The sequence below is a fragment of the Anolis sagrei genome, chromosome 2 (genome assembly GCF_037176765.1).
Source record: "Anolis sagrei isolate rAnoSag1 chromosome 2, rAnoSag1.mat, whole genome shotgun sequence".
Classification (NCBI taxonomy): domain Eukaryota; kingdom Metazoa; phylum Chordata; class Lepidosauria; order Squamata; family Dactyloidae; genus Anolis; species Anolis sagrei.
In genome coordinates this window covers 243,922,875-243,937,492 of record NC_090022.1, presented here as the reverse complement: position 1 = coordinate 243,937,492, position 14,618 = coordinate 243,922,875, and the positions used below count along the sequence as shown (strand labels likewise).

General features: G+C 41.4%; 1 protein-coding gene across 5 annotated transcripts in view; it reads right to left on the bottom strand.

Annotated features, from left to right (window-relative positions):
* The window catches only part of TRIM36 (tripartite motif containing 36), a 65,818-nt gene that overhangs the window by 29,243 nt on the left and 21,957 nt on the right, over nt 1–14,618 (bottom strand). For 4 of the 5 annotated variants that reach the window (XM_060761920.2, XM_060761919.2, XM_060761923.2 and 1 more), the window contains exon 2: nt 384–621. In XM_060761920.2, the coding sequence (XP_060617903.1) occupies nt 384–621 (238 nt within the window). Of the gene's footprint in view, nt 1–383; nt 622–9,441; nt 9,663–14,618 lie in introns of those variants that run through there. The other variant, XM_060761922.2, reaches the window with a different exon arrangement.

The following is a 14,618-nucleotide window of genomic DNA, read 5'->3' as shown; positions in this document are numbered from 1 at the left end:
GCATTACGGTGTGGTGCTTATTTCTAATAAAATGTATTAAGAATAGAGAATGCAGACAGATTTGGACTGGAAAGAGCTCTGAGAGCCTGGAAATTAAATCAGCAAAAAGGTATGATATATTCTTAGGAAAGTGCAATCTATGTAGCATAAACCAATCAAGCTCACCCATTAAGTTTGATGAAGATATATAGCACTAACTGATTCATGTGCATTTTTTTCTAAAATCTGTTTGGTTGGGATTATAATATTGTAAGGAATCCTGGAAATAAGAGTAATTAATGTTTAACCTTTACACGTTAACAACTGAAAATGTTTGAAAACTTAAAAATAAACTTTGCTATTCAGATGTTGTGCTAATGACCTGTGTTGTCATAATCACATACCTGATCTATTAACCCTGTCAATTTTATCCAAGCTAGGGGAATGCATTCGGTTGCGAGGGCTACTTTGATTGGAAGTCTCTGAGGCAGAATCATTGAACGAATCTTCAAGTGAGAAGTAGAGGATTTCTTTTACACATTTGTGGCAGATGCTGTGTTGACAAGGGAGAATAACTGGATGGGTAAATAACTCCTTGCATGCTGGGCAGATGAGTTCTCGTTCAATATTCTTAATGGTAACCTGTAAACAAATAAGACAGACTTTTTACTGTTATTGTAAAAACTAGCAATGAGGCAACCTATAGAAACAAAAATTACATATTACATATTATTTCAATCAGTTCTTTAAAAACCTGAAATATTAGATTTTTATGTCTTAATTTTTCCTGTTTTATTTCAGTACCCAGAAAGATCGTGTGAATTGCACTGTAGATTTTTTATAATATCCAAGGACTGCACTGATATTCTAATTCAATCTTGTAAGTAATAATGAAGACGAGTAAATTAAGTTAAGAACGAACTATAGGTTGAGCATCTTTTCTCTGGAATTCCAAAATTTCCATGTGGGTAGCTGAGGTAGTGACAATTTTGTTTTCTGATGGTTTGACATACACAAACTTTGTTTCATGGACAAAATTACTAATAAATATTGCCTATAAAATTATATTCAGACTATGTATGAAGCTGCTTGTCCAAGCATTTTGGATAAAGGAGACTCAATCTGTACAATCATAAGATTTAGTGCTATTATGAGAGTATCAACATACTGATAATATTTTTTTTAAAAAACTGGATGGTCTGAATTTTACAAACAATTGTCATGATTATCAAAGTTATTGTTCCTGCTTTCTTTTGTTTAGGGATCTTTGAAACGTATTCTCTGTTAAAACAATACCAGTCTTTTACCCAAAAGCCTCTAACCCAGTGGTTCTTAACCTGTGGGCCATAGACCACCAGTGGGTTGCAAGGATGAAAACCTGGTCTGCAAGCCTCCTTCCTCTTTATTTATTTATTTAATTTCCACTCCTTTTGCACTGCTGCAACTTCTCCCCTGTTGCTGACCTCAGCATATGTTCTGTATCAGAAACTAGAGCTGTTGTGGTCTATCCAATGCAATTTTCTGAATCAGCACCCCAAACTGAATCTAAAGTTGACCAAAAATTGATTTGTAACCCTTTTGGAAAGTGGTCCCTCATCAAAGTGGTCACTGGTCAAAAGAAGGTTGGGGACCACTGCTCTAACCAAATATTCAAAACCAAAGTAAACGGAAAACTTCCTCCTTTTATATTTGCTCCACTCAGCTTCTGGGCACATATTAAACTTTTAGGAGGACTAGCACACACACACATACATACAATACACACACACACATCCATACACACGTGCACACACACACACACATGCTATACGGTTAATGACAATTTCATCTTACTTTGGCATAAAGAATCCTAACCTAAAAATCCAAGGATTTATAATCAATGAGATATTTGAAATTTTCTAATAAGGAGATATTTATTGGACTGCAGCATGACAGCACTCTGAGAATTCTAAACACCTCACCAAACTATAAATCTCAGGTTCTGAAGATAGGACCCTGACAACTAAAATGGTAACCATAGCCATAACAGTATATACAATTAGAAATTACATCCTGTCTCCACTGTGAAGTTAGAAAACAAATACAATGCCAATACTAACAAAAAGGAGTATTACAAATTTCTATTTAAGTTCTGCTTTGGAGGCTGCACTTTCACAGAGATTCCATAGTATGGCAGTAAACATCAGCAACACATTTTACAAATACATTGTTAGATGTGGAAACAATTTTAATGTATTTATATAGCTACTTTAAGGTATAAGTAAAAACAATCCACTGATACCTGGAGCTCCAAGCAACTACTGTATATCATTAATTTTATTTCCTAGTACTGGTTAGAAAAGCTGCATACAAAAATATATTGTTCTCCCTTTAAATTAACGTACTCTAGTGTGCATTACAGCAGTATGCTTTGCCTCTCTTCCAAAAGAACCCCGAGGAACAAGAAAACACATTGTTATGAGAGAGATGTTTGTCCCTGTTACAATTCAGTCAGAATAAGTTATAGCCTGGTTGAATAGATTAGGAACCAGGCTCTGTAATGCTCAAGTCTTTGCCTTTTGGGAATCGCACTTTGTGAATTGTACTGCCATTAGTTCAGTGAGTGATGATAATTTTCCAGAAGCAAAAGTTTCACCTCCCATTCATTCAAAGGGAAAAGGGAAAAGGTGGCTTTATATGTTAGCCCATAATATATTTGTAAGAGAATACAAAATGTTCTAAACTGACTGAAAACATTATGAAATTTATCATCATGTCCTGTGATTACACACTCTGTTTTGTTGTTGTTGTCCCATTGTTTTATCAGAGGAGTTTTGAGCACCACTAGCAACACAGAGATCATTTCAAAGACAATTTCTTGTGGGTATGAAACCATCTGTACATTCAAGACACTTATTCAAATGAACTGAAGATATTTCACATTTTTTAAACTGGTATATCTTATGCTAGTTCTATCACGAAGCAGAATGTTGGGACCATTTCAGGCAAGAAGACTTTCTTTGGATGTAACAAAAGGACAGGGTGCCATTATTGTATTTTGACAGCCATAATGGGGAAAAGATACTTCTGGAAATTTTGTGTCTCTCATATCAAAATACCTCAGCTGGTTTAGCATTCTATACACAATGCTTAGATGGGGAAAAGATGCCACTTGTAGCCTTGCTTATTACTTTATATTTTGGGAAGTTTCCTTTTATTCTCTGGGATTCCAGATAGTCATTGATGACACTGGTTATTTAGATCGATTTCATCCCTCTTTAGACCTGTTTTGAGCATGGAAATCATCTTTTTCATCTGATGAGGAAGTCATAGGGAATGGCTAGGGAAAAGATAACCTTCTTGATACCCTGCAGACCAGGCATGAGCAAACTTCAGCCCTCCAGATGTTTTGGACTTCAATTCCCATAATTCCGAATAGCCAGTTAACTAGCTGGGATTTTTGGGAGTTGAAATCCAAAACACCTGGAGGGCCAATGTTTGCCCATTCCTGCTGTAGACTCTTGCTGCAATTGACTGTGGTATCTTTTTAGTCTGCTCCTTTGGGACACAACTTATAAGTTTAACACAGGCTCTAGATATTTTTTTCTACAGAACTTTTTTGATTGTGAAGGTTCTATCTCATCCAAAGACCATTGGTCTTCTATCTCCATACACATTTATATGACATTTTGTAAGATGTTATTGAGAGGTTTGAGGGATGGCAATATACCTCCTTTCCATCTAATAATCCTAGGGAGACAGCAGAAATTTAGAATAAGTGCATGTAGTTCCAGGACAGACGAAGCTTAATTCAGGCAATAGCGTTGGCCAACACAAGAAATCTGTATGTAGATTTAAAATCAATAATAGATGGAACTGCATTCTTCCTGAAGAGCCAGCTATGCAGATGGGAATATAGCTGCAGTTCTTGCAAACAGACCCTGTTCAATGGCAGCCCCATCTCTTCACTATACCCACCTCAGAAAAGGCATGTAGCCCCTCACTGCACTTTAAACATATTTGTTACATGTTGAACAGGATTTTTTTAATTAAAAAAAAACAACCTTTTTATTCCAACTGGAGTTCAGTTGATTACTGTAACCAATTTGCCTTGTTGGTTGTCATGCTTTGTTTGTACAACACATTTTATTCTCACATAGTACCAAAGGTGATCTGTGGTGGGTTTTACCTCAAATAGTGAAAATATTAAATAACATTTCAAATGAATATTAAGTATTGGCATCACATCTCTAGAAACAGATTAGTAGTTTTTTTCTTCAACCCATCATAAATCATTCTTATAAGTTTCCATGCTGAAAATTCAATTTATCACAAAACGAAACACATCCCTATATACACAAACTAAGAGATACAAGAAAACAGTTCTGCAAATATCACATTCACGATCACATGGTTTTTTCCCCCTTTACGCCCTTTAAATGATATTATATAACCATGCTTCTATTTTTGGTAACACATTTCTAATTTATAAATCAACAACAGACAATTGCCCACTTTGTTGTTGTGTAATATTTTAAACTAATATTAAGTATCGGCATCAGGTCTCTAGAACTAGATGTCGATATTTTCTCTCATTCTTATAAATTTCCATATATATCACTTGCATATCTATTTTGCAACATTTGCTAGGCTTCGCCCATGTCTTTGTTGTTCATTCGTTCAGTCGTCTCCGACTCTTCGTGACCTCATGGACCAGCCCACGCCAGAGCTCCCTGTCGGCCGTTACCACCCCCAGCTCCCTCAAGGTCAGTCCGGTCACTTCAAGGATGCCATCCATCCATCTTGCCTTTGGTCGGCCCCTCTTCCTTTTGCCTTCCACTTTCCCCAGCATAATTGTCTTCTCTAGGCTTTCCTGTCTCCTCATGATGTGGCCAAAATACTTCAACTTTGTCTCTAGTATCTTTCCCTCCAGTGAGCAGTCGGGTTTTATTTCCTGGAGGATGGACTGGTTGGATCTTCTCGCAGTCCAAGGCACTCTCAGCACTTTCCTCCAGCACCACAGCTCAAAAGCATCGATCTTCCTTCGCTCAGCCTTCCCTAAGGTCCAGCTCTCACCTCCGTAGGTGACTACAGGGAATACCATGGCTTTGACTAGGCGGATCTTTGTTGCCAGTCTGATGGCCCATGTCTTTAGTCTGTCAGAAACATTCCAGTATTGCCTAATTCATCCATCCCAAATTTGATAATTTTTCATTTTATTTCATTATCACATGGCACATCTACACTGACCATTTAATCCAGTTTTGAAGAAAGTGGTTTTCACTATACAGATGATCACATAGGAAATCTTGGAACCAAACTCAGGCCCGGATGGTCATTACAAAAACCACAGAGTACTGATATGCATTAAGGGTTTTCTTTCATGCGCTTATGTAGGAGTTTGGTGTGTGGCTGCTACAGTTTGAAACTACCTTCAAACTGCATTAAATGGTCAGTGTAGATGGGGCCACAGTCATTTATTTAAAAAAATTAAATAAAACTAGGCCTAGGACAGAACCGTGAGGCATCCCACTAGTCATATCTCACATGAAGATCTTGTGGCTACTTACCCGCATTTCCTTTCTTTTTCTCTTTAAATTTTAACACAGCCCAACTAAAAAACAAATTTGGTGCCTTGGCTTTTAGACCTGTTCCTAGAATTACTTAGGACACTGGTTCAGAAAAGTGCATTGGATAGACCACATCAGCTCTAGTTTTTTAGATATGGTTATAACACTTTTTAATGGTCAAGCAGATGAAGATTGCTTGACCTGAACATCAGGAAGAACTTCCTGTGAGAGCCATTCAGCAGTGGAACTCTGCCCCAGAGTATGGTGGAGGCTTCTTCTTTTGAAGCTTTTAAACAGAGGCTGGATGGCCATCTGTCAGGGATGCTTTGAATGCAATATTCCTGCTTCTTGTCAGGGGGTTGTACTGGATTGCCCATGAGGTCTCTTCCAACTCTATGATTCTATGACTGGTGCATGGCATATGCTCTATGTAACTCAGAAACTAGGAGCCCCCAGTGGCGCAGTGGGCTAAACCCTTGTGTCAGCAGAACTGTTGACCAAAAGGACAATGATTCAAATCTGGGGAGCAGGGTGAGCTCGCATTTGTCAGCTCCAGCTTCCCATGCAGGGACATGAGAGAAGCTTCCCATTAGATGGTAAAACATCTGGGCGTTCTCTGGGCAACGCCCTTGCAGATAGCCAATTCTCTCACATCAGAAGCAACTTGCAGTAACACAAGTCGCTCCTGACATGAAAAAAACCCTCAGAAACTAGAGCTGATAGGGGGAAACTGGTGCCATTTTTTCAGAATCAGGTCAAATATATCCAGAAACAGGGCTAACATTTGAGGCAACAAAATGTGTGTGGGCCAGTGTAAAATTAGTCAGCAATAAGTCCCATTTTGGACAAAAGGTGAGATGTAAATTCACTGCTCTGTGATAGTTTCTCCATGTTCAGCATCTTCCCAGCACATGGGAAAAACAGCTCTAGCTCTCCCAGATACACATAAACCACACTGCGTTTGTCCTGCCCCACCCTCTGCGGATCTTAGCAGATCCCAGTCAACCCCTCCCCATCCCCAGTCAGAGGGAAGCAACTTACAGAAATCCTCTTTGATGTAAGAGTCCACCAAGCGGTCCTTTGCAGCACCATGAGTCTGCACAAAAACTCTGGCGCAAGGAAGGCTCAACCCACCCAGCCCTTGCCTTGCGTGTGTTAAGCAAACAGAAGAAAGAGGAATCAGCCTTCAGGGAGGGAGGAAAGTCAGACTCTGAAGGAGACAACTACAACCCCCCCCCCCCCGCCCCCGGAAGGAGCTGGGAAAGGCTTTCTCAGGGTGCATTTACACTGCAGAACTTCATCCATAATGTACAGTGATTACTGACCCCGTACACCTTATGTATAATGAACAAGTATCTATCAGTTCTCAGAAACACATGTATATTCCTTCAATCTAGGTACCCTTGCTGTGTACTCCAGACTAAATAGAAATCTATACAAGACATAGGGTTCATACACTAGTCTGTAGCATTAATGCAGTTTGACATCACTCTAACTCCCATGGCTCAATGCTGTGGAATCATTGCCATTATTGTTTCTTTGGCAGAGAAGGCGGAAGGACCTTGTAAAACTACAACGACAACAATTCCTTCACACTGAATCCCAGCATGAGTTATTATGCAGTGTAGATGTGTCCTCAATGCCACACAAGCCTGAGATTTGTGGCTTTTTGTGGCACCAGGGCCCTACAACAGAGGAGGATGCACGCCTCGCAAAAATACGAATTCTATAGCACTTGCCATGGCAGTTAAAATAGTGTCAAACTGCATTCCTTCTACAGCAAGCATGGGCAATCTTAGGCCCTCCAGGGGTTTTGGACTTCGGTTCTCACCATTCCTAACAGCCTCAGGAAAAGGAAGGCGCCTGAGGCTGCCAGGAATGGTGGGAACTGAAGTCCAAACCCCCTTGGAGGGCCAAAGTTTGCCCGTGCCTGTTTTACAGTGTAGATGTGCCCTCAATGCACATAATCCTGCGATCTGATGCTTCTTGGAGCACCAAAGCTCTCTGACAAGAGAAGGACAAACACCTCACAAAACTAAAAATCTATTTAATTCCCTAACACTGAGCCACTGAAGTTAAGGTGGTGTCCAACTGCTTCTATTCCCCAGAGTAGATGCACCCTCAATGTCACATAATCCTGGACCTTTCACACAGCCATATAACGCAGTATAACCCACAATATCTGCTTTGAACTGGGTTATCTAAGGGCCCTTCCACACAGCCTGATATTCCAGAATATCAAGGCAGAAAATCCCACATTATTTATTTATTTACGACATTTATATGCTGCCCTTCTCACCCCGAAGGGGACTCAGAGCGGCTTGCTATCTATCTATCTATCTATCTATATATATATATATACACACACACACACCCGGGGAGCGACGTAAGCTTCCGCTGTCAGCCCCAGCTTCTGCCAACCTAGCAGTTCGAAAACATGTAAATGTGAGTAGATCAATAGGTAGCGATGCTCCATGCAGTCATGCTGGCCACATGACCTCAGAGGTGTCTACGGACAATGCTGGCTCTTCGGCTTAGAAATGAAGATGAGCACCACACCCCAGAGTCGGACATGACTGGACTTAATGTCAGGGGACAACCTTTACCTTTACTTATACTTATACACACACACACACATACAATATATTATATTATTAGCATAGTACAATATCAGTATTATATATTACTATATTGTTTACACCATTATACTGTAATATTATGAGTAATACTACATGTAATATAACATATATAATTATAATATTGTATTGATGGTAGTAGTATTATATTATATTACAATATTATAAATATATGTATATACAATATATTATATTATTAGTAAAGCACAGGAGACAAGGTGGAACTGTCTTCTGCCCCCCTCTCTCTTCACTCTTGAGTGTGGACTCAGATAACCCAGTTCAAAGCAGATATTGTGGGATTTTCTACCTTGATACTCTGCGATATAGGGCAGTGTGGAGGGGCCCTGAGTCTACACTGCCATATATCCCAGTTCAAAGCAGATATTGTGGGGTTTTCTGCCTTGATATTCTGGGATATAGGGTTGTGTGGAAGGGTCCTGAGTCTACACTGCCATATATCCCAGTCCAAAGCAGATATTGTGGGGTTTTCTGCCTTGATATTCTGGGATATAGGGTTGTGTGGAAGGGTCCTGAGTCCACACTGCCATATCTCCCAGTGCAAAGCAGATATTGTGGGGTTTTCTGCCTTGATATTCTGGGATATAGGGTTGTGTGGAAGGGTCCTGAGTCCACACTGCCATATCTCCCAGTGCAAAGCAGATATTGTGGGATTTTCTGCCTTGATATTCTGGGATATAGGGCAGTGTGGAAGGGTCCTGAGTCCACACTGCCATATATCCCAGTTCAAAACAGATATTGTGCGGTTTTCTGCCTTGATACTCTGCGATATTGGGTTGTGTGGAAGGGTCCTGAGTCTATACTGCCATATATCCCAGTTCAAAACAGATATTGTGGGGTTTTCTGCCTTGATACTCTGGGATATTGGGTTGTGTGGAAGGACCTTGAGTCCACACTGCCATATATCCCAGTTCAAAGCAGATAATGTGCGATTTTATTTAGCTGTGTGGAAGGGGCCCTTGAGACTAGTAGCTTCTTTGAAGAGCACCCTGACAGCTCACAACCCTCCTAATTCTATAGCACTGAGCCAGAGCAGTGAAAGAAGTGCCAAACTGCGTTGATTCTGCAGTGTAGACGCTCCCTCAGTGGGAGAGAAAAGGCAATCTGGCGCCTCGATGGCTCTCCTGACACTACAGGCTCCACTCCTTTCCCCCAAAGTGTCTTGAGACTTAAAGGGAACATACAGAGAGAGCAGCCTTTTGCCTCCACGGTCTGTTGAGAGTTCCCCTCCGCACCCCTCCCCTCCTCCTGCCACTCACGGCGGGTTCCAGCCGGTCCCCTTCCATCCTGGAGTCGGTCTTGGTTGTTGTCCTCCCGGGCGGTTGAGTGCCTCGTGCCTGCTTCTCGCTCTCTCTTTCGTTCACTCCCTCGCTGGCTCGCGCGCTGTCGGAGCGCGAGAGCCCGCCTTGGAGAGCGCGCGCGCGAGCGAGGGGAAAGGAGAGGGCGGGCCGGCGGGCGCGCGCGAGAAGCGGCTCCCAGGCGCCCAGCAGCTGCTTGTGGCTGCTGCCGTTGCCACTCACTGGCCTCAAGGAAAGCCAAAGCCGCGGAGGGGGCGGGGCCTCCGGGGAGGGGGCGGGGCCGGGCGTGGGCGTCGCCTGGCAACGACGCCCACGCCACAATAGGCGGAAGCGGCCACCTGGCACCTTTGGGACTAGGCCAGGCTCCCTCACTGAGGAGGAGGAGGAGGAGGACATTGCCCAGTGGTTTCTCTCAAAGGATGCCTGCCTCTTCTTCACTGAGGAATTAATGCACTTTGGCACCGCTTTGATTTTTGTACTTTTAATCCTGTTTGATTCTAACTACATAATCCCCTAATTCAGTGTTTCTCAAGATGGGGGTCATGAGGGGGTGTCAGAGGGGTCGCCAAAGACCATCAGAAAACAGTCTTTTCTGTTGGCCAAGTTTGCCCCATTTCCATCGTTGGTGGGGTTCAGAATGTTCTTTGATTGTAGGTGAACTATAAATCCCAGCAACTACCGACTCCCAAATGTCAAGGTCTATTTCCCCCAAACTCCACCAGTGTTCACATTTGGGCATATTGAGTATTCCTGCCAAGTTTGGTCCAGATCCATCATTGTTTGAGTCCAGCATCCTCTCTGGAAGTAGGTGAACAACAACTTCAAAACTCAAGCTCAATGTCCACCAAACCCTTCTAGTATTTTCTGTTGGTCATAGGAGTTCTGTGTGCGAAGTTTGCCCCAATTCTGTCATTGGTGGAGTTCAGAATGTTCTTTGATTGTAGATGAACTATAAATCCCAGCAACTCCCAAATATCAAGGTCTATTTCCCACAAACTCTACCAGTGTTCACATTTGGGAATATTGAGTATTCCTGCCAAGTTTGGTCCAGATCCATCATTGTTTGAGTCCACCGTGCTCTCTGGAAATAGGTGAACTACGACTCCAAAACTCAAGGTCAATGCCCACCAAACCCTTCTAGTATTTTCTGTTGGTCATGGGAGTTCTGTGCGCCAAGTTTGGTTCAATTACATCGTCGGTGGAATTCAGAATGCTCTTTGATTGTAGGGGAACTATAAATCCCAGCAACTCCCAAATATCAAGGTCTATTTCCCTCAAACTCCACCATTGTTCACATTTGGGCATATTGAGTATCTATGCCAAGTTTGGTCCAGATCCATCATTGTTTGAGTCCACAGTGCTCTCTGGATGTAGGTGAACTACAACTCCCAAACTCAAGGTCAATGCCCACCTTCTAGTATTTTCTGTTGGTCATGGGAGTTCTGTGTGCCAAGTTTGGTTCAATTCCATCATAGGTGGAATTCAGAATGCTCTTTGATTGTAGGTGAACTATAAATCCCAGCAACTACCAACTCCCAAATGTCAAGGTCTATTTCCCTCAAACTCCACCAGTGTTCACATTTGGGCATGTTGAGTATTCCTGCCAAGTTTGGTCCAGATCCATCATTGTTTGAGTCCACCGTGCTCTCTGGAATAATCATCATCATCATCATCATCATCATCGTCATCATCATCATCATCATATTTATTTCTACCCCGCCACCATCTCCCCAATGGGGACTCAGAGCGGCTTACATGGGGCCAAGCCCGGACAATATAATACAGCAATAAAATCAAAGCATATACAACAAACAACATCATTATCAAAATAACATTAAAAGAGAAAAAAATCATAAAATAAACATTCCAATAAACACAATCATAGTAGTGATGACAATGGGCGGGCCACATATTCAGGATAAAAACAGTTAACAAACTATGATGAGATAAAATAGAAGCAGGACGTTTATATGGAACTCATAAAACACACAGAGTTGTGAGGCTAAACATCCTATTTGGAAGGCACGAACTCCATTAGCAGAAAACGTTGAGGGGTGCAAAATATCATGCTGTGCACCATGACTCACCAACATGGTCATGGTGTCAAGATCCAGGGAACCCCTCTATACTGCCTTGGTCAGACCCCACCTGGAATACTGTGTCCAATTCTGGGCTCCACAATTTAAGGGAGATGTTGACAAGCTGGAATGTATCGAGAGAAGGGCAACTAAAATGATCTGGAGAACAAGTCATATGAGGAATGGCTTAAAGAGCTGGGCATGTTTAGTTTGCAGAAGAGAAGGCTGAAAGGAGACATGATGGCCATGTATAAATATATGAGAGGAAGTAATAGGAAAGAGGGAGCAAGCTTGTTTTGTGCTGCCCTGGAGACTAGGATGTACATCAATGGTTTCAAACCACAGGAAAGAAGATTCCACCTGAACATTAGGAAGAACTTCCTAACTGTGGGAGGGGTTCAGCAGTGGGACTCTGCCCAGTGTGGTGGAGGCTCCTTCTTTGGAGGCTTTAAAAAAAGGCTGGATGACCATCTGTCTAAGGTGCTTTGAATGTGATTTTCCTGCTTCTTGGAAGGGGGTTGGACTGGATGGCTCAAGAGGTCTCTTCAAACTCTATGATTCTATGATTATGATTCTATGAAGATGTCATAAGAAATAAAGAGTGGGCTTGTTTTCTGCTGCTATGAAGACTAGAACTTGGAGTAATGGGTTCAAATTACAGGAAAGGAGATTCCACCTGAACATTAGGAAGAGCTTCCTGACTGTACTATCTGTTCAACAGTGAAACTCTCTGCCTCGGAGTGTGGTGGAAGCTCCTTCCTTGAAAGCTTTTAAACATAAGTTAGGTGGCCATCTGTTGGGGGTGCTTTGATTGTGCTTTTCCTGCATGGCAGGGGATTGGACTACATGGCCCATGCGGTCTCTTCCAACTCCATTATTCTATAATTCTTCTGATACTATTTTTTCTATATGGGAAAGAAAACAGCTTTGGGAGGGGGCATATGAAGTCTCTTAAGATAGTGTTACTAAAATTTAGATCATGTCTGAACAACAATTATAGCAGAGTTCACCCCTCTGCGTCTACAGATTATACACCCATGGATTCAACATCTTGAAAACATTCCAAAAATAAATAAAAGTCTCAAAAGCAAACCTTGATTTTGCCAGTTTACATAAGTGACACCCTTTTACTATTCCACTGTACATAAGGGGACTTGAGCCTCCACAAATTTCAGAACCAAATCCAAGTAGACTACAAGGGCCCACTGTATTGCCTTTAGTGATTTCTAAGGCTATAATGCTTAAAGCATTTGCTGGGAATCAATCTTGCCATGTCCTGTGGAGCGATGAGCCCCACTTCCACTTGATCCAGAAGCTGCTTATGCTTTCTTCTGTATTAACTTACTTAAAGGTAAAAAGGAAAGGAGAGGTAGAACAGGAGATACTTGTTATTGCTGCTCCTGAATTCCATTTGATTAACATGAAGTTATAATAATTCTAAAAACACAATTCAATTCAGACAAGTATCTCCAGAACGAAGCAGCAGACATCTTTATCTACCTTCAGCAAACAATCCATCACGAGGAATGGAGGGGAGGGGAGGGTGTTGAAATGCTACCTGGAGTTAGGTAAAGTTAAGCTCCTAGAAACACACCACCTACACATTTAGACTAACAGTGTCCTTAGTGCTCTCTCTCGCATTTTAAAAATATTTAAAAGGAATTAAAGAATCTTTCAAAAACGTAAAGGACTGCTCAATCTGGTCTACATATTTTTATAAAGTTGATGGTCTATGTAGCATTTATTTTTCATGATCATATGGGGTTTTTTTCTTCTGCAACTACTGAGATCTTCATGCTCACCAAACGACTAAAACTTCAAGTTTTATTCTCAAAATTGTTTACAATTCACACATGGAAATGAGACCAGCTGGGTAGAGGGGATCACTAGGGGCAGTGGGAAGATTTGGAAAACAGGGTACACTGCAGAATGAATGCAGTTTGACACCACTTTAACTGCCATGGCTCAATGGAATAGTGTTGCAGTTTGATGTCTTTAGCCTTCTCTGCCAAGGAGTGCTAGTGCCTCACCAAACAGGATTCCGTAACATGGAGCCATTGCAGTGAAAGTGGTGTCAAACTGCATTCATTCTACAGTGTGGATGCAACCACAATCATCAACACAGCATCCATTTGTGTAGTATATCTCCACTACCACAACTACAATATTAATATTCTGGTAATAATTGTTATTATTTACATTTTGCCTACTTAGCAGCCTATCCGATGCTTAAATTTGAAAATGTAAAGAGGTTCACTATTATTCTCAGCACCTTTGAATAAAATTAACATCTTTAAATGCTAGCTTCTTAAAATAAAATTAACGTCTTAAAAATGGAAGGAAAGATTGGGAAGAAGTGCTTCTTTGTTAGGCTTCCAAGTGTTCGGGTTTCTACAGTTCTTCTGCAAACATTAATATGCCTATGGTTAATTTTACCCTGAGCCTGGAAAACTTATTTTTGGACTGCAACTGCCTAAACCTGTTGGCTGCCATGGCCGCTGGCATGCATACTGGCTATAGTCCAAATCTGAACTTTTTCAAGTGGTTTTAATATGAGCAAGTTATCCTGACAGTTTATAATCTGGATGTTGAGTTATGTCCCAATTAGTGATTATTCTTGAAACTAGAATAGAAACCATGATGAGACAGAACACTTCTGAACTGAGGCAAGCAGTGCAACAAAATAATTCTTTTCTGGTTTGAACTGTTATCTGAACCAGAGAAGAATTCACTCCCATTCATCTATTTGCCTGGCACCTGGCATGACTTTGGTGACAAGAACAAGGGCCCTCCTTTCTTGACATTTTAAAACATTGCAATTGCAGATTTTTAGGCTTTGTTGTGCCTAGAAAGTGTAATTTTCTTTAGCACTTTATTTCTTTTACACAATTGTCTAGTACGGTGGTTCTCAATCTGTGAGTCCCCAGGTATTTTGGTCTACAACACCCAGATATCCCAGCCAGTTAACCAGCAGTTAGAATTTCTGAGAGTTGAAGGCCAAAATATCTGGGGACCCACAGGTTAAGAACCACTGGTCTAGTGCCTTGGAAAACATTACAT